General features: G+C 42.8%; 1 protein-coding gene across 1 annotated transcript in view; it reads left to right on the top strand.

Moving 5' to 3' along the window:
* The first annotated feature begins 619 nt into the window (after positions 1 to 619).
* Positions 620 to 20862, top strand: part of tmem130 (transmembrane protein 130) — an 80987-nt gene continuing 60744 nt past the window's right edge. Inside the window, exons 1-7 of the mRNA XM_087998094.1 lie at positions 620 to 733; positions 1103 to 1417; positions 6175 to 6346; positions 7507 to 7649; positions 8501 to 8585; positions 9501 to 9706; positions 13093 to 13205. Of these exons, the coding sequence (XP_087854220.1) occupies positions 685 to 733; positions 1103 to 1417; positions 6175 to 6346; positions 7507 to 7649; positions 8501 to 8585; positions 9501 to 9706; positions 13093 to 13205 (1083 nt within the window). The 5' untranslated portion in view covers positions 620 to 684. The remainder of the gene's footprint in view (positions 734 to 1102; positions 1418 to 6174; positions 6347 to 7506; positions 7650 to 8500; positions 8586 to 9500; positions 9707 to 13092; positions 13206 to 20862) is intronic.

Below are 20862 nucleotides of genomic sequence, written 5' to 3'. Positions count from 1 at the left end.
AGGTCTCTTTGTTCAGCAACTCTCCCCAGAACTCTACCATTAATTTTATAAGTCCTGCCTTGATTTGCCTTTCCAAAATGCAGCACCTCATATTTATCTAGATTAAAGAATCACAACTGAATTTGGTTTATGACAGGTGGAAGATGGATAGCCAGCAAAGAGAGGATTGAAGTAGGTTGGTCCAGAGATGACAAAAGCTTGGATGAGGGGCATGATTTGGAGGAGCTGGTATTGGACTGGAGTACAAAGTTAAAAATCACACAACACCAGGTTATAGTCCAACAGGTTTATTTGGAAGTACTAGCTTTTGGAGCACTGCTCCTTCATTTTACACTCCACAACCAGCAGCGCTCCGAAAGCTAGTGCTTCCAAATAAACCTGTTGGACTATAACCTGCTGTTGTGTGATTTTTAACTTTGGATGAGGGGGTCTGTGTGGCAGGAAGGTAGAGGCAAGGAGGGCTGGAGTATACAACGGGGTCGACAACTGGAGTTTGAAAATAAACTGGAATCATTGAGTGGTATAAGTTCTCCTTTGGTTCTGGCACAAGTTGTAAAGTAAATTCAGACCGAAGCTGACGTACCAGGAAGTATAGAGAAGTAGCTTGCTGCTGCTGAGAGAAGGAATGAAAACCTCAGGGGGGTGAGAGAGTGGCAGAGACAGAGAGCACCCAGGCTGTGAGCCATGACTTCTCTCGAGCTCTTGCTGTTGTTGAACACCGCAGTATTATCAGGTGAGGAAGGGAAGGGGGAGTCCACCATGAGCAAATGCGACTTTAGAAAATAAAGAAACAAGGAACAAGCAGCAGATGTATTCTTAATTAACAGGAAATACATCTGGGAGTGTTCCTGATTGTGTTTTTCTTAATCTGTTCAGTTTAAAGCACTCGACAAATTCAAAACCAGCCTATTTATAAACCCACCGTAAATCAGATGTTAGTTACTTTGGATGAAAAGGGATTAGTTTTCACACCCCAAACCCACCCTCGGAATGTAATTCCTGTTTTGCAAGTGAATGTATTATATCCCAAAGGCTTAACCGACTTCTGGAGCTTGTTTTGCTTAAGATATTGCCAATGGTTTGACTCTGTTTCCTCATGCAGGGATGTGTTTGCAGTATGAGCTGGTACTGAGTAATGATGGGCCCATCACCACTGGTGCCCAAGGGACAGTGGAGGCCAGGCTGGTGCCCAAGCCTGGGAGCAAGCAGGAGCAGCTGGAATCACAACATTACTCCTTCCACTGGAACGTGGAGAACCCCCTTGCCATTGTACAGAGTTCAGAGCAGGAACTCATCTCATCCATCACGGTCCATAGCCTGGCCCCGAAGCTGTACGCTGTCAGTGCTTGGGTGACCCGAAGGGGCTGTTCATGGTGTCCCCAGCTCGCTCACGGCTCCACTGAACTCCTGGTGACAGGTACGAATATAATATTGGTTGTAACTGGGAGCACAAACTGTCCTTGTTTCCTCACTCTGTAGTTTGAATCTAGTTTTACCATTCCAAAGGTCTAATCAAATACTCCTGACTTGTTTGTAACAATTGGGAATATATCTGATTTTTAGTGGATATTGAATAGTCACTGATTACATCCACTGGTAAATAATGGATGATAGCTAGTTACATCAAATTACTGGTAGTGTTCAATAATTGGATTGACAAGGACAATATTTAATATTGTTTTTATACTCAACTATATTTAAACCAGGTTTTGATAAATAGTGTGTAATACTGTATTAACTCATTAGTGAATACAGACTTCTATAATTTTACAGTACAGAAGGAGGCCATTCAGCTATTATGCTTGTACATACTCTTAAAAAGGCTTCCCAGCTAGTCTCATTCTCTGTAGCCCTTTAAATTCATCATTTTCTAATATATATCCAACTCACTTTTGAAACCTCCTATAGAAGCTGCATTCACAACTCTTCCAGGCAGTGCATTTCAAATCCTAACAATTCTCGGAGAAAAGAAGTTTCTCTTCAGCTCACTCCTAGCTCTCTTGCTGACAATCTTGAAATTGTGACCCCTAGTTACTAACACATCAACTAGTGGAAACAGAACAGCCTTCGTTATCCTGTCAAAACTGTCCACAAATTTGAACACCTCAATAAGGTCACCTCTTAACCTTCTCTGGTCCATGAAGAATTAGTCCAGTTTCTCGAATCTATCCCTAAATATAGAATCCCTCATCCCAGTATCCTTTTTGTAAATCTCCTTTGAACTCTCTACAGGGCTTTAATGTCTTTCATTAAATAAGGTGCCCAGAACTGAAAACTGTACTCAAAATGTAGTCTGACCCATGATTTGAAGAGGTGTGGCATCACATCCTTGCTTTTATATTCTATGTCTTTATCCTTAAACCCAACAATCCTATAAACCTTCTTAACCACTGTTCAACTTGCCTGGCCATCTTCAGACAATTATGCATGTAAACACCTCTGCTCCTGTACTCCCCTCAAGGTCGTACCATTGAGCTTGAATTGTCTCTGCATATTTCTTCTACCAAAATGCAATACCCAACATTTCTCTGTATTGAAATTCATTTGCCACGCATCTGGCCAACTTGCCAATACCCCTCTGAAGTCACTGAGTGTCATTTTCACAATTCATTATTCTCACTAGCTTAGCATCATCCACAAATTTAGATTTTTTCCCTCAACACCCATCTCAAAATCATTTATATAAATCAGAAAAAGCAAGAGTCCCAATATCAATCTGTGGGGAACACTATTTTCAACTCTGATCCAACTTCAAGATCTGAGAATTGCCCATCTATTCCTACTCTCTGTTTCCTAACTTATATCCAATTTCTAACCAAGTATTTGATTTCTGGGAAGCTTTATTAGAAAACAATCTCCAATATCCAAGGTGAACTTTCAATGACTTCTTTAAAGGAGACCTCTCCAGATGTGTTCAGAAAGTTTTAAGTAAATAGACTTTTCCACAATATTGTAAAACTTGACCTCAGATAAAATATTGAGAAGCCCTCAATTCCAAATATTTCTAACTAACCAACCAACCAGCCATGTGGCATGGTATCAAATGCTTCCTGAAACTCCAAATATACATCATCCAAAGCACTATTCTCTTCCACTGCCTGTGTTACCTCTTCAAAGAATTCAAACTTGTCAGACATGACCTGCCCTTGACAAAGCAATGCTGACTGTGTAATATTAACTTATCTTTTTCTAAGTTAATATTTATCTTATCCCATAATATGGCCTCCATCAGTTTTCCCACTATTGATGACAAGTTGATAGATCTGTAATTTCCTAGGTTATCCTTTGCCTTTTTCTTAGATAGTGTCACACTTGCAATCCTTTAGTCACCCAGGACTAATCCTGTGTATCAAAGAGGCCTGGAAGGTATTGTTTAATGACAATTAAAACCAGATTTTTACTAATTTTCTTCAATAACTGTAATGCGCCAGGTTATTGGAAAATGTTGCTTATTCGTCCAGATTATTGATGAATAAGTTTCTGGGGTATATTGTTCACTAACTGTATTGTAACAAAAGCACTTCACATTCAATATTTTATCTGAGGATAAGTCTCACAATATTGTGGAAAAATTGATTTATTTAAAATTTTCTGAACACATCTGGAGAGGTCTCCTTTAAACAAGGCATTCAAAGTTCGTGTTGGATATTGGAGATTGTTTTCTAATAAAGCTTCCTAGAAATCACCTATTTGATTATAACTTTGCTGTCGACCCTACTGGGACTGTTCATATAGGGTCTGGTTTGGAAAAAATCTTGTTTTATCTAGTCTTTAGTAGAGGAACAAGAAGTCTGTGAGGAAAAGCTGCCCAATTTCTCCAATTTCTGAAAAAAATCTCTTGTTGAGTTTAGGATGAATCTTATTTGTTTTTTTGGAAGAGTGACTGAACCTCTCAATATAGTATTTCCCAAGCAAGCTGTGTTTGCCCAGACTCCAGAGACTGTGGGTGCATGATGAATGGCTTGACCACACTTGCAAAAATATCAGAACAACAGACACTAGAACATTCTAAACTTTATCTTTTTTTTACTTTCAAGAATAATCTTACTGGTCAGAAAATCTTCTATTTTAATGGGAACCTTAGCAGACAAAAATCTGTTTATTTCTGTTTTGCTAATATCTGAGTCAATGTGCTCTGAGTTATTTAGTAGGAAGAGCACTTTTTCTTCTATGTTAACCAAGTATTGCATCTTCACTGTATAAACCTTGTTCTGATAAGAGATGAACAATTGAATTTCTTGAAAAAAGCGGAATGATAGATCTTTTTTATTTAAAATCCGATTACAGATAAGCATTTAAATTACCATCTCAGTTAACTCGGAAATATATTTTTATTTGACTTTGTTTTAACCCTTGGAGCAACAGTGTACTCTTCCAGCCTCAGTTTTAACAGTACATTAGGTTATTGGTGAATATTATTCAACAATTTAATTAACTCCAGCTTATTGGTGAATATTATTCAAAAGCTTAATTATATATCAGGTTATTATATATCAGTTTAATTTTTAAAAACTGCATTAATACAAGATTATTGGTGAGTATTGTATTAACATGAGGTAACTGGTGAGTACTTTTCAATAACAATATTATATCAAGTTACTGATGAAAATTGTTCAATAACTATTAACACCGAGTTTTTGACAGATATTGTATTGGGAGCTTGGTTGACTGCACAGCTGGTTTGTGTTGCAGAATGACACCAATAGCATGGGCTCAATTCTCCTACTGCCTGAGGTCACCCTTACCTGAGGCATGATGACCTTCACATTAAACTTTCCACCAGTAACCTCGCTCTAATAAGACCCACAGTCCTCTGGTGACTTTTACTGGTGAATATTATTTGATAACTTTATTAACAGGAGAATCGACGTTTCGGGTATAAGCCCTTCTTCAGGAATGAGGAAAGTGTGTCCAGCAGGCTAAGATAAAAGGTAGGGAGGAGGGACTTGGGGGAGGGGCATTGGAAATGCGATAGGTGGAAGGAGGTCAAGATGAGGGTGATAGGCCAGAGTGGGGTGGGGGCGGAGAGGTCAGGAAGAAGATTGCAGGTTAGGAAGGCGGTGCTGAGTTCGAGGGATTTGACTGAGACAAGGTGGGGGGAGGGGAAATGAGGAAACTGGAGAAATCTGAGTTCATCCCTTGTGGTTGGAGGGTTCCTAGGCGGAAGATGAGGCGCTCTTCCTCCAACCGTCGTGTTGCTATGGTCTGGCGATGGAGGAGTCCAAGGACCTGCATGTCCTTGGTGGAGTGGGAGGGGGAGTTGAAGTGTTGAGCCATGGGGTGGTTGGATTGGTTGGTCCGGGTGTCCCAGAGGTGTTCTCTGAAACGTTCCGCAAGTAGGCGGCCTGTCTCCCCAATTATAGAGGAGGCCACATCGGGTGCAGCGGATGCAATAAATGATGTGTGTGGAGGTGCAGGTGAATTTGTGGCGGATATGGAAGTATCCCTTGGGGCCTTGGAGGGAAGTAAGGGGGGAGGTGTGGGCGCAAGTTTTGCATTTCTTGCGGTTGCAGGGGAAGGTGCCGGGAGTGGAGGTTGGGTTGGGGGGGTGTGGACCTGACGAGGGAGTCACGGAGGGAGTGGTCTTTTCGGAACGCTGATAGGGGAGGGGAGGGAAATATATCCCTGGTGGTGGGGTCCGTTTGGAGGTGGCGGAAATGACGGCGGATGATACGATGTATATGGAGGTTGGTGGGGTGGTAGGTGAGGACCAGTGGGGTTCTGTCCTGGTCCTTGACCTCCTTCCACCTATTGCATTTCCAATGCCCCTCCCCCAAGTCCCTCCTCCCTACCTTTTATTTTAGCCTGCTGGACACACTTTCCTCATTCCTGAAGAAGGGCTTATGCCTGAAACGTCGATTCTCCTGTTCCTTGGATGCTGCCTGACCTGCTGCGCTTTTCCAGCAACACATTTTCAGCTCTGATCTCCAGCATCTGCAGACCTCACTTTCTCCTTTAATTATATTAACACCAAGGTTACTGAAGAATATTGTTCAATGAAAGCATTAGATGAAGCAATGGTTGAATATTAATTTGTACTGTTTGCACCAGGTTATTGATGAACACTATTTAATAACTATAATTACACCAGATTCATATTGAATTATCTTTGATAACTACCTGCATTTGTATCTGACCATGTGTGACTCTCAGGTCTTTCTTTTCCCTGTACAGACTTTGTGGTGGGAACTCTATCACTGAAGCAGCCAAATAGCAGTACCACTTTCTCAAGAAAGGGCTATGAACTGGCCACCAAGACCCCAACACAGATCTCATTCATCCTCTACGATCCAAGCGATTACTTTGACACTGCTACATTTCGTTACTTCTGGTACTTTGGTGACGGGTAAATTCCTACCTCATGTGGTGCTGTAACTCTTATTCTGAATAATTAAGTATGCAACACTAGCATGCAGCTGAAAGTTGGCAGCAGGAATGTCAAGATCCATCCTTAGCTAAACAGTCTCTACTTGGTGTCTGCAAGGAGCTAGTAAAATATTGGTTTATCTCATATCATCCTATTGGATCATATTTTTGAATCATTTCATTAGATCACAGATGTTGATCAAAGGCAATTGATCAGGGGCAGAGCGGTACTAATTCCTTCACATAGGTTTGCAAATCACCAACTCAACAAAAGGCTTCAAAGATATCTGAAGTTGGAAAACTTTGTTTCAACTTTTCGAGAAAATATATGAAAAGGAATGTTTTTTCTGCAACAAATTGGGCGGCACGATGGCACAGTGGTTAGCACTGCTGCCTCACAGCGCCAGAGACCCAGGTTCAATTCCCGCCTCAGGCGACTGACTGTGTGGAGTTTGCGCATTCTCCCCGTGTCTGCGTGGGTTTCCTCCCACAGTCCAAAGATGTGCAGGTCAGGTGAATTGGCCATGCTAAATTGCCCGTAGTGTTAGGTAAGGGGTAGATGTAGGAGTATGGGTGGGTTGCGCTTCGGCGGGGCGGTGTGGACTTGTTGGGCCGAAGGGCCTGTTTCCACACTGTAAGTAATCTAATCTAATCTAAAAAAAATTGATGTGATCAGTCTTGAAGGGTGGGGGTTGTGGAAGAAGTTTCAATCACAGCTTCCAAATGGGATTTGAATTAGTGGGTAAAAATTAGATATTTGCAGGGTTACTGGGAGAAGGCAGGGAATAGATTAATTAAACCTGCACAATTCAGGTAATTAGTCACAATCCTCAAAGGAGCATTGGAATCTTTCTCTGAAGAGAGAGACAATTGACTGTATTGGCTGTACTTTACCTTGAGGACCAACACTGTGCAATTGTGAGGCAAGGTGAAGAGCTAGGCCTCCATGAATTACCACAAATGGGACATGGAATGACCCAACACCATTGGACTTATCCAAGGGCCAACACAGACATGACAAACTGAATAACCTGCTTCAGCTCAGTATGGTTCTAAATGTTTTGTTGAGTTTAAAAAAGAAATTCTGAAGTGGAACATTTACAATATTTTTTTTTATTCTTTAAATCTGGCTGTATACAGAGAGCGAATGGTCACAAATAAATCTTACACACTTCACATCTATCCAACACCAGGGACTTACCAGCTGCATGTTGATGTCCTCGCAAACCTCAATGACTCTCAACAAAGGACTGGAATTTATGGTGCTTCACTGAACCTTCAAGGTAATGTTGGGTCTTTTTAATCCTTCTGCTGGACTGTACAGGCTCTATTTTCAATCCGGGGTTTGGACCATTTCTGAGTCCCAATGCAGTGTGGTGCAGTATCTAATAAGATGGCAAATTCGTGACCATGGTGCATCCAATTAAAGCGGGCAGACTCCCAAGTGTGCAGGGTCTCCTATTGGCCCCCCAGCAATGCATAAGCAGCAAGCCCCACTGTTAGAGTTAGACACTGCTGGTGTCAGTAGGGAAGAGAAAAAGGTGCCTTTAGCTTGAACAGCTTCTATATGTATTTAATTCTGAGACTACAGCCAACAGGCATACTCTGCCAGATGATCAGTGTTGTAGTAGTGGTCCTGAGGGCCATTTCCCATTGCTAGATGGAATGGCAATTACCCATCCACTCTCTCGCTTCCTCCCTCACCACTTGCATTCTGCTGCTGAGAAACTGCCTTTGTCTCTTAGCCCCATTTAAGCCTTAGCAGGGTGTGTGCAGGTCGATTGAAAAATGAATTGTGGTGCATGTTGTGTGACCTTAATAAGCCTTTGTGTTATTCATGGGCCAGAGCAGAGATGATGGCAGCTATAGAAAGTTTCAGGTCTGTCCGTCTCTGGTCCCAGCTTCTCAGTGAACAACAATCCTGTGATAGTTGAAAGCAACACCATGACACTAATTAGACTCATTTTACTCTATATCTCGTTTTTGATAAAAATGTAGTGTTAATCGTGCCTATTTAGGATGACTCAGCTAGAAATGTTGCATTCCTCTGTGACCACAGTTGTGAAATTGTTGTTCCATAATAAACATGACAGTAATGGAATGACACATTCCCTACAAATCTGATTCATTTCAGATAAAATCAAAAACATTGAAGTCAAGAGTCTCGATGACATCCATGCAGACCACAGAAAGACCTTTTACATATATGTTAATGGCAGGTAAGAAATTCTAGGAGTCAATCTCTGCTGATTTTCAAGGTCACAGGTGGATTTTCACCAGTGTTTTTGGAATGACACGCTGATCATTTTAGATTAGATTACCTACAGTGTGGAAACAGGCCCTTTGGCCCAACAAGTCCACACTGACCCTCCGAAGAGAAACCCACATCCCCTATATTTACCCCTGACTAATCCACCTAACACTACCAGTAATTTATCATGGCCAATTCACCTGACCTGCACATCTTTGGACTGTGGGAGGAAACCAGAGCACCCGGAGGAAACCCACGCAAACACGGGGAGAATATGCAAACTCCATACAGACAGTTGCCCGATGTGGGAATTGAACCCGGGTCTCTGGCGCTGTGAGGCAGCAGTGCTAACCACTGAGCCCCGAACCACATTTAGCAGGGAGCATCATCACCTCTAAGTCAGAAACCATCCTGACTTGGAAATATATCATCATTTCTTTACTGTCATAGGTCAGGTGTATATATTACTTCGGTTACTTATAGTTACATAATAAAATATTCATATTAAAAATGTGACAATGGGAATTAAGATTTTGCAGACATGGGATTACATAGTAGTTACAGGCCATAAATCCCAACTGATCCATGCCAATGTTAACTCTCCTACACAAATCGTCTCCTTAACCCTTCCATCTCATCCTATCAATTCATCCTCTAATTTCTTTCTCCTTTATGTGCTTATTTAATCTAAATTATTTATCTTAATTGTGATAGCAAGCTCCACATTACCCAGTTACAGAAATGCTTACAAAAAGGATTCATCACACCACTCGCTGAAATTTTGGGGAATTTTATCTTTTGCAGACAGTTATAGATAGTTTTCCCAGTGGTCTGGGTCTGTGCTGTTAACCACATATTTCTTATTTGTTATCCTCCCTTCCAGTCCTCCACTCAAGATCTGTTGGCTTGTTTCTCGGAGCTGCGTCTCAGTCATTGATCACTCGTGTGATCTCATGGAGCTGCCCAGCTCAACCGTCTCCAATGTGAGCTACGCCTTCAGGGATCTGGGACCATACACCTTCAACGTGAGGGCTGAGAACAGTGTGAGCAGCCTGCAGGCATGCTATAAAATAACGACCTGGAAAAGCGGTAAGCCCCTGGCACTGGACTGAGACTCACTGTGCATGGAGAGGTGTTAGAGAAAAGGAGCATGAGAAAGGAGTGATGGATGTAAGGAACATGAAAACTGGGGTTGTGCTCATGAAGGGAAGAGTTATTTTCATTGACCAAGTATTATTAATATTTGAAGAAAGTATTTATTTGTTTAAACCATTGTTCAGTACAACAAAGAAAATTGAACCAAGTCCTTCCATAGACCTGAGGCAAATTGCTCTCATTGTCTCCCAGTAAAGGCCATGCAGACTCTGCCCTGTCATGGATCATGCCCATTCCATCTCCTTTCAAAGACCTTTTCACATGTCCCTTTACAATTGAATAACTTAATTTTCATTAAGGTATTTCCACCTTCAGTTGTCTACATTTGGTAGGACTGGCCATTACGGGCGACACGGTGGCACAGTGGTTAGCACTGCTGCCTCACAGCGCCTGAGACCCGGGTTCAATTCTCGCCTCAGGTGACTGACTGTATGGAGTTTGCACGTTCTCCCCGTGTCTGCGTGGGTTTCCCCCGGGTGCTCCGGTTTCCTCCCACAGTCCAAAGATGTGCAGGTTAGGTGAATTGACCATGCTAAATTGCCCATAGTGTTAGGTAAGGGGTAAATGTAGGGGTATGGGTGGGTTGCGCTTCGGCAGGTCGGTGTGGACTTGTTGGGCCGAAGGGCCTGTTTCCACACTGTAATGTAATCTAATAATCTAATCTAATTAGCACTGAGTGGCCAATGGCTCTTTCATTTAAAAGTGAAATGGTTGAATCAAAACTGAAATTTCAATACAGTACACATGGAGTGCTGTACTGTCAGAGTTGCCATCTCACGAATGAGATTTAAACCAAGGCTCCATGTGCCAGTCTGATTCAACATAAAAGATATTTGGGCACTATTTTGAAGAGGAGCAGCTGAGATCTCCCTGGTATCTGGCCAATTCTTACTTCTTAATCAACAACACAAAGAAACAGGGATTATTGGGCCATTATCGTGAGTTTGCTGTGTGCTATTTGGCTGCTGTGTTTCCTACATTACAATAACGACCACAATTCACAACTGCTGAATTGGCTGGAAAGTGCTTTGAGATGTCCAGTTGTCATGAAAATCACTATAAAAATGCAAGGATGTCTTTCTTTCAATATGCAGGGACAATTTGTTTATTATATCTGCCTCATTCTATCTTATTATCTTTATTGAGAGGTTGAGACTTTGGTGCCATTTTGTATGCAATCTATTGTACATAGGCAGCATGGTAGCTCAATAGTTTGCACTGCTGCCTCACAGTGTGTGTGTGTGTGTGTTTTTTACACATTCTCCCTCTGTCTGTGTGGGTTTCTTCCACAGTCCAAAGATATGCAGGTTAGGTGGATTGGCCATGCTAAATTGTCCATAGTGTTCAGGGATGTGCATGGATAGCCATGGGAAAATGCAGAGTCACAGAAACTTTGCGGGATGCTCTTTTGAGGGTCAGTGAGGATCTGAAGGGCCAAATGGCCTGTTTCCACATTATAAGGATTCTATGATTATATTGGCTGTGTTTCATTACCCTGTCTCAGGCCATGCTGTCCCTAGAGAGGATCAGAGCGGGGATGACAGTCACATGGAGCTGAGTGTGATGTAGCTGCTCCGTGGCACCTCATCAATAGTAAAGCCTCACTTGTGACTGTATTACACCATCCAATCCAGCTGTGACCAGCTCCATTTCAATATTTGGAGGACTGTCACGGGAGCAGAATGATGCTACTTCCACTTTTGCTTCTCTGGAGGGCAGTCATTTGGCATGATTTCACACTTTCACATCAAGTGACAGGAAGTTATTACGTCAGACAAAAGGGTATAGAAGATTAAAACTCAACATAATTGATGTCCTTAACAGGATGACAGCCTAAGAAGATCGAGAGTAGACCTTTGATTTCTGTTGTACCATTCAATACAATTTCGGCTGATCCTCTACTTAAATTCCACCTTCCCTCATTAACCCCATTCCCTTAAATTCCTGAGTACTCAAAAATAGATTAACTTCTGTGTTAAATATTCTGAACTACTTTACTTCCACAACTTTCTAGGATGGAAATTTCCAAAGATTCGTAACCTTCTAAAATGAAAAAATGTCTTCTTAGCCAAACCCGAAACAGACAACCCCTTATTGTGAGATTGTGACTTGAGGTTCTTGATTCCCCAGGCAGGAGAAACATTTTCCACAAAGTGAAGACCCTTAAGAAATTTACATTTCAATTAGATTAACTCTTGCTTTACTAAATTCCTAGCAATATAAGCTTAGTTAATTCAAAGTCTCCTCACTAGACAATCCCTTCATTCCCAGGAACTAGTCTGATAATTTCCCTGAGGTTAGTATATTATTGATGGGTAGGAAGACCAAACCTGCACACAGTGCACCACCTCTGCCCTCATTAATGATATGGACATTTGTAGCATATAGTAAGACTTCCTGACTCTTAGACTCTATTCCTTTGAAACAAAAACTGACTTACCATTTGCCTTCCTATTTTTTTTCCCTCTGTACTAACATGATAACTTCCTGAGATTCATATACAAAGCCACTCAGGTCCTACCGAATACAAATATTTCTCAGTCTTCCAGTATTCAAAAAATATTCTGCTATTTTATTCCTAAGTCTATAACTTCAAACTTAGTCCACGTCGTATTATGTCTGCCATGTTCCTGCCCACTCACTGACCAAAGGATTTGGTAGGGTAGATAGTATCTAAGTATCTATCTATCTAATCTATTTATCTATCTATCTTTTGTCATGATGGAGGTTCAGAATAAAAGGACACAACCTTAAGATGACAGTGAGGCTGTTTGGGGCTGATGTCAGTTAGTGTCCGTTCACACAAACAATGGTAAATTTGGAACCCTCTCCCCTCACAAAAGGTTTCTTGAAACTGAGCATCAACTGGGGATGTGGAAATCAACATTGGTAGATTTTTAAAAACCCAAAGAAGTATGGATGCTGTCAATCAGAAACAAACACAGAAATTGCAGGAAGAGCTCAGCAGATCTGGCAGCATCTGTGGAGAGAAATCAGATTTAACGTTTCAGGTCAAGTGACCCTTCCTCAGATTTTTGGTTTGTAAGGACGTAAGGGAGGTAAATGGAGTTGCGGACAGATCAGGCATTGCTCGAGACACTGAGTGGCCTCATCCTGTTCCTAACAATTTCAGGCTCACCCCAGATCTCACAGACTGAAACCGAGGTGGCTGCTTGCAAGGAGGAACTCATATGGTTTACAATTTGATTGGTTAAATTGTAAGTGGAATAGATAACTTGTGTATAGGAGATATACCAGTCATCCACTGAGCTAGGGATGAAGAAGCCTCTTTTAATATACATCCTTCATCTTTCCAACAGGTATCCATCCAGTGTGGTTGATTGTCCCATGTGTAACTCTGTTCACCATCATTCTCCTCTTTGTCCTGTCCATCATCATGAGAAAGGGCAGTGCTCAGAAAGATTCCATTGAGGTAAATTTAAACCGGGAGATTTTATATATACAGTAAGGCCCTCAAATCAAAGTTGCAGGAGACAGCAAATTGGATAAAAATTGGGAGTTTAACTGATCAAAGCTGGAAACCTTCAATGGTCTGTAAAATCACTTCCAGTCAGCACCAAGCGAATGATTTCCCTCCACCTCAGACTCCAGTGAAGATTTTACCTCGTATTCTCATCAACATGCCATCCTTTGGCAACATTATCTGAAAACACCACAACAGCTTCCATTTGTACGGTGAAGACAGCCAGCTCTACCTCTCTCCTACATCTCCCCACACTCCCAACTCAACATCCCCACTATCACCAAACTATCAGATTTCTTGTCCACATTCAGTTCTGAAGAACAGAAATTTCCTCCTGTTAACCATTAGCGAGACTGATGATATTGTCTACATCCCTTTCCACAAATGCACTACACCAGCCACCCATCTCCCTTATAACCATCTGAGGCTGAACCTAGAGTGTTCCAAATTAATGTTGAAAAACATGAGCATTGGGTTTCAGATTGGTAATCCAGTGATATGACCATTATGCCACTGCCTGTGCTGTATTGGTGCACACTGTTAGAAGTTCCATGCTGAAGGAGTGCTGCACTGTTGGAGGGTCAGTACTGAATGACAGCTACACTGTTGGAGGATCAGTACTGATTGAGTGCTGCATTGTTAGAGGGTCAGAATTGAAGGAGTGCTGCACTGTTGGAGGGTCAGTACTGAATGAGTGCTGCATTGTTGGAGGGTCAGTACTGAAGGAGTGCTGCATTGTTAAGGGTCAAACCTGAAGGAGTGCTGCACTGTTGGAGGGTCAGAACTAAGGGAGTTCTGTGTTATTGGAGTGTCAGTACTGAGGGAGTTCTGTATCATTGGAGTGTCAGTACTGAGGGTGTTCTGTGTCATTGGAGTGTCAGTACTGAAGGAGTTGTGTGTTATTGGAATGTCAGTACTGAGGGTGTTCTGTGTTATTGGAGTGTCAGTGCTGAGGGAGTTCTGTGCCATTGGAGTGTCAGAACTGAGGGAGTTCTGTGTTATTGGAGTGTCAGTACTGAGGGTGTTCTGTGTTATTGGAGTGTCAGTACTAAGGGTGTTCTGGATCATTGGAGTGTCAGTACTGAAGGAGCTGTGTGTTATTCGAGTGTCAGTACAGAGCATGTTCTCTGTTATTGGACTGTCAGTACTGAGGGTGTTCTGTGTTATTGGAGTGTCAGTACTGAGGGAGTTCTGTATCATTGGAGTGTCAGTACTGAGGATGTTCTGTGTTATTGGAGAGTCAGTACTGAGGGAGTTCTGCGATATTGGAGTGTCAGTACTGAGGGAGTTCTGCATTATTGGAGTGTCAGTACTGAGGGAGTTCTGTGTTATTGGAGTGTCAGTACTGTGGGAGTTCTGCATTATTGAAGTGTCAGTACTTAGGGTGTTCTGCATTATTGGAGTGTCAGTACTGAGGGAGTTCTGCATTATTGAAGTGTCAGTACTGAGGGAGTTCTGCATTATTGGAGTGTCAATACTGAGGGAGTTCTGTGTTATTGGAGTGTCAGTCCTGAGGGTGTTCTATATTATTGGAGTGTCAGTACTGTGGGAGTTCTGCATTATTGAAGTGTCAGTACTGAGGGTGTTCTGCATTATTGGAGTGTCAATACTGAGGGAGTTCTGTGTTATTGGAGTGTCAGTACTGAGGGAGTTCTGCATTATTGAAGTGTCAGTACTGAGGGAGTTCTGAATTATTGGAGTGTCAATACTGAGGGAGTTCTGTGTTGTTGGAGTGTCAGTACTGAGGGTGTTTTGGGTTATTGGAGTGTCAGTACTGAGGGTGTTCTATATTATTGGAGTGTCAGTACTGTGGGAGATCTGCATTATTGGAGTGTCAGTACTGTGGGAGTTCTGCATTATTGAAGTGTCAGTACTGAGGGAGTTCTGCATTATTGGAGTGTCAATACTGAGGGAGTTCTGTGTTATTGGAGTGTCAATACTGAGGGAGTTCTGTGTTATTGGAGTGTCATGACTGAGGGAGTTCTGTGTTATTGGAGTGTCAGTACAGAGGGAGTTCTGTGTTATTGGAGTGTCAGTACTGAGGGAGTTCTGCATTATTGGAGTGTCAGTACTGAGGGTGTTCTATATTATTGGAGTGTCAGTACTGAGGGAGTTCTGTGTTATTGGAGTGTCAGTACTGAGGGAGTTGTGCATCATTGTAGTGTCAGTACTGAGGGAGTTCTGTATCATTGGAGTGTCAGTACTGAGGGTGTTATGTGTTATTGGAGTGTCAGTCCTGAGGGAGTTCTGCATTATTGGAGTGTCAGTACTGAAGGTGTTCTGTATTATTGGAGTGTCAGTCAGATGGAGTTCTGCGTTATTGGAGTGTCAGTACTGAGTGTGTTCTACGTTATTGGAGTGTCAGTAATGAGTGTGTTCTGCGTGATTGGAGTGTCAGTACTGAGGGAGCTCTGCATTATTGGAGTGTCAGTACTGAGGGTGTTCTGCGTTATTGGAGTGTCAGTACTGAGTGTGTTCTGCGTGATTGGAGTGTCAGTACTGAGGGAGTTCTGCGTTATTGGAGTGTCAGTACTGAGTGTGTTCTGCGTTATTGGAGTGTCAGTACTTAGGGAGTTCTGGATTATTGCAGTGTCAGTACTGAGGGAGTTCTGCGTTATTGGAGTGTCAGTACTGAGGGTGTTCTGCGTTATTGGAGTGTCAGTACTGAGGGGGTTCTGTGTTATTGGAGTGTCAGTACTTTGGGATTTCTGCATTATTGGAGTGTCAGTACTGAGGGAGTTCTGCATTATTGGAGTGTCAATACTGAGGGAATCCAGTGTTATTGGAGTGTCAGTACTGAGGGAGTTCTGCATTATTGGAGTGTCAGTACTGAGGGAGTTCTGTGTTATTGGAGTGTCATTACTGAGTGAGTTCTGCAATATTGGAGTGTCAGTACTTAGGGTGTTTTGCATTATTGGAGTGTCAGTACTGAGGGTGTTCTGCATTATTGGAGTGTCAGTACTGAGGGAGTTCTGCATTTTTGGAATGTCAGTACTGTGGGAGTTCTGCATTATTGGAGGGTCCGTACAGAGGGAGTTCTGCATTATTGGAGTGTCAGTACTGAGGGAGTTCTGCATTATTGGAGTGTCAGTACTGAGGGAGTTCTGTGTTATTGGAGTGTCAGTACTGTGGGAGTTCTGCATTATTGAAGTGTCAGTACTGAGGGAGTTCTGCATTATTGAAGTGTCAGTACTGAGGGAGTTCTGCATTATTGAAGTGTCAATACTGAGGGAGTTCTGTGTTATTGGAGTGTCAGTACTGAGGGTGTTTTGCGTTATTGGAGTGTCAGTACTGTGGGAGATCTGCATTATTGGAGTGTCAGTACTGTGGGAGTTCTGCATTATTGAAGTGTCAGTACTGAGGGAGTTCTGTGTTATTGGACTGTCAGTACTGAGGGAGTTCTGCATTATTGGAGTGTCAGTACTGAGGGAGTTCTGCAATATTGGAGTGTCAGTACTGAGGGTGTTTTGCGTTATTGGAGTGTCCGTACTGAGGGTGTTCTATGTTATTGGAGTGTCCGTACTGAGGGTGTTCTGTGTTATTGGAGTGTCAGTACTGACGGAGTTCTGCGTTATTGGAGTGTCAGTAGTGAGTGTGTTCTGCGTGATTGGAGTGTCAGTACTGAGGGAGTTCTGCATTATTGGAGTGTCAGTACTGAGGGAGTTCTGCGTTATTGGAGTGTCATTACTGAGTATGTTCTGCGTTATTGGAGTGTCAGTACTGAGGGAGTTCTGCGTTATTGGAGTGTCAGTACTGAGTGTGTTCTGCGTTATTGGAGTGTCAGTACTTAGGGAGTTCTGCATTATTGGAGTGTCAGTACTGAGGGAGTTCTGCAATATTGGAGTGTCAGTACTGAGGGTGTTCTGCGTTATTGGAGTGTCAGTACTGAGGGAGTTCTGTGTTATTGGAGTGTCAGTACTTTGGGGTTTCTGCATTATTGGATTGTCAGTACTGAGGGTGTTCTGCATTATTGGAGTGTCAATACTGAGGGAATCCAGTGTTATTGGAGTGTCAGTACTGAGGGAGTTCTGCATTAATGGAGTGTCAGTCCTGAGGGAGTTCTGTGTTATTGGAGTGTCATTACTGAGTGTGTTCTGCAATATTGGAGTGTCAGTACTTAGGGTGTTTTGCATTTTTGGAATGTCAGTACTGTGGGAGTTCTGCATTATTGGAGTGTCAGTACTGAGGGAGTTCTACATTATTGAAGTGTCAGTACTGAGGGTGTTCTGCATTATTGGAGTGTCAGTACTGAGGGTGTTCTACGTTATTGGAGTGTCAGTCCTGAGGGAGTTCTGCGTTATTGGAGTGTCAGTACTGAGGGAGTTCTGCATTATTGGAGTGTCAGTACTGAGGGTGTTCTGCGATATTGGAGTGTCAGTACTGAGGGAGTTCTGCATTATTGGAGTGTCAGTACTGAGGGAGTTCTGTGTTATTGGAGTGTCAGTACTTAGGGTGTTCTGCATTATTGGAGTGTAAGTACTGAGGGAGTTCTGTGTTATTGGAGTGTCAGTACTGAGGGAGTTCTGCATTATCGGAGTGTCAGTACTGATGGAGTTCTAATTATTGAAGTGTCAGTCCTGAGGGAGTTCTGCATTATTGGAGTGTCAATACTGAGGGAGTTCCGTGTTATTGGAGTGTCAGTACTGAGGGTGTTTTTGTGTTTTTGGAGTGTCAGTACTGAGGGTGTTCTATATTATTGGAGTGTCAGTACTGAGGGAGTTCTGCATTATTGGAGTGTCAATACTGAGGGAGTTCTGTGTTGTTGGAGTGTCAGTACTGAGGGTGTTTTGCGTTATTGGAGTGTCAGTACTGAGGGTGTTCTATATTATTGGAGTGTCAGTACTGTGGGAGTTCTGCATTATTGAAGTGTCAGTACTGAGGGAGTTCTGCAATATTGGAGTGTCAATACTGAGGGAGTTCGGTGTTATTGGAGTGTCAGTACTGAGGGTGTTTTGCGTTATTGGAGTGTCAGTACTGAGGGTGTTCTATATTATTGGAGTGTCAGTACTGTGGGAGTTCTGCATTATTGAAGTGTCAGTACTGAGGGGAGTTCTGCAATATTGGAGTGTCAATACTGAGGGAGTTCTGTGTTATTGGAGTGTCAGTACTGCGGGAGTTCTGCATTATCGGAGTGTCAGTACTGAGGGAGTTCTGCAATATTGGAGTGTCAGTACTGAGGGTGTTTTGCGTTATTGGAGTGTCAGTACTCAGGGTATTCTGCATCATTGTAGTGTCAGTACTGAGGGAGTTCTGTATCATTGGAGTGTCAGTACTGAGGGTGTTATGTGTTATTGGAGTGTCAGTCCTGAGGGAGTTCTGCATTATTGGAGTGTCAGTACTGAGTGTGTTCTACGTTATTGGAGTGTCAGTAATGAGTGTGTTCTGTGTGATTGGAGTGTCAGTACTGAGGGAGTTCTGCATTATTGGAGTGTCAGTACTCAGGGAGTTCTGCGTTATTGGAGTGTCAGTACTGAGTGTGTTCTGCGTTATTGGAGTGTCAGTCCTGAGGAAGTTCTGCGTTATTGGAGTGTCAGTACTGAGGGAGTTCTGCATTATTGGAGTGTCAGTACTGAGGGAGTTCTGCGTTATTGGAGGGTCAGTACTGAGTGTGTTCTGCGTTATTGGAGTGTCAGTCCTGAGGGTGTTCTGTGTTATTGGAGTGTCAGTACTGTGGGAGTTCTGCGTTATTGGAGTGTCAGTACTGAGGGAGTTCTGCGTTATTGGAGTGTCAGTACTGAGGGTGTTCTGCGTTATTGGAGTGTCAGTACTGAGGGAGTTCTGTGTTATTGGAGTGTCAGTACTTTGGGATTTCTGCATTATTGGATTGTCAGTACTGAGGGTGTTCTGCATTATTGGAGTGTCAATACTGAGGGAATCCAGTGGTATTGGAGTGTCAGTAGTGAGGGACTTCTGCATTATTGGGGTGTCAGTCCTGAGGGAGTTCCGTGTTATTGGAGTGTCATTACTGAGTGAATTCTGCAATATTGGAGTGTCAGTACTGAGGGTGTTTTGCATTATTGGAGTGTCAGTATTGAGGGTGTTCTGCGTTATTGGAATGACAGTACTGAGGGAGTTCTGCAATTTTGGAATGTCAGTACTGTGGGAGTTCTGCATTATTGGAGTGTCAGTACAGAGGGAGTTCTGCATGATTGGAGTGTCAGTACTGAGGGAGTTCAGCGATATTGGAGTGTCAGTACTGAGGGAGTTCTGTATTATTGGAGTGTCAGTACTGAGGGTGTTCTGCATTATTGGAGTGTCAGTACTGAGGGAGTTCTACATTATTGAAGTGTCAGTACTGAGGGAGTTCTACGTTATTGGAGTGTCAGTACTGAGTGTGTTCTGCGTTATTGGAGTGTCTGTACTGAGGGAGTTCTGCGTTATTGGAGTGTCAGTACTGAGTGTATTCTGCGTTATTGGAGTGTCAGTACTTAGGGAGTTCTGCATTATTGGAGTGGCAGTACTGAGGGAGTTCTGCGTTATTGGCGTGTCAGTACTGAGGGTGTTCTGCGTTATTGGAGTGTCAGTACTGAGGGAGTTCTGTGTTATTGGAGTGTCAGTACTGTGGGATTTCTGCATTATTGGATTGTCAGTACTGAGGGTGTTCTGTGTTATTGGAGTGTCAGTACTGAGGGAGTTCTGTGTTATTGGAGTGTCAGTACTGAGGGTGTTCTGCATTATTGGACTGTCAGTACTGAGGGAGTTCTGCGTTATTGGAGTGTCAGTACTTTGGGATTTCTGCATTATTGGATTGTCAGTACTGAGGGTGTTCTGCATTAGTGGAGTGGCAGTACTGAGGGAGTTCTACGTTATTGGAGTGTAAGTAATGAGTGTGTTTTGCGTGATTGGAGTGTCAGTACTGAGGGAGTTCTGCATTATTGGAGTGTCAGTACTGAGGGAGTTCTGCGTTATTGGAGTGTCAGTACTGAGTGTGTTCTGCGTTATTGGAGTGTCAGTGCTGAGGGTGTTCTGCATTATTGGACTGTCAGTACTGAGGGAGTTCTGTGTTATTGGATTGTCAGTACTGAGGGTGTTCTGCATTATTGGAGTGGCAGTACTGAGGGAGTTCTGCGTTATTGGAGTGTCAGTACTGAGGGTGTTCTGCGGTATTGGAGTGTCAGTACTGAGGGAGTTCTGTGTTATTGGAGTGTCAGTACTGTGGGATTTCTGCATTATTGGATTGTCAGTACTGTGGGAGTTCTGCGTTATTGGAGTGTCAGTACTGAGGGTGTTCTGTGTTATTGGAGTGTCAGTACTGAGGGAGTTCTGTATCATTGGAGTGTCAGTACTGAGGATGTTCTGTGTTATTGGAGAGTCAGTACTGAGGGAGTTCTGCGATATTGGAGTGTCAGTACTGAGGGAGTTCTGCATTATTGGAGTGTCAGTACTGAGGGAGTTCTGTGTTATTGGAGTGTCAGTACTGTGGGAGTTCTGCATTATTGAAGTGTCAGTACTTAGGGTGTTCTGCATTATTGGAGTGTCAGTACTGAGGGAGTTCTGCATTATTGAAGTGTCAGTACTGAGGGAGTTCTGCATTATTGGAGTGTCAATACTGAGGGAGTTCTGTGTTATTGGAGTGTCAGTCCTGAGGGTGTTCTATATTATTGGA

The sequence above is a fragment of the Chiloscyllium plagiosum genome, unplaced genomic scaffold (assembly GCF_037043375.1).
Source record: "Chiloscyllium plagiosum isolate Xiang-an unplaced genomic scaffold, Cpla_swu_hap1 HiC_scaffold_20, whole genome shotgun sequence".
Classification (NCBI taxonomy): Eukaryota; Metazoa; Chordata; class Chondrichthyes; order Orectolobiformes; family Hemiscylliidae; genus Chiloscyllium; species Chiloscyllium plagiosum.
The sequence above is the reverse complement of the archived record's forward strand: the minus strand, read 5'-3'. Positions and strand labels throughout refer to the sequence as shown.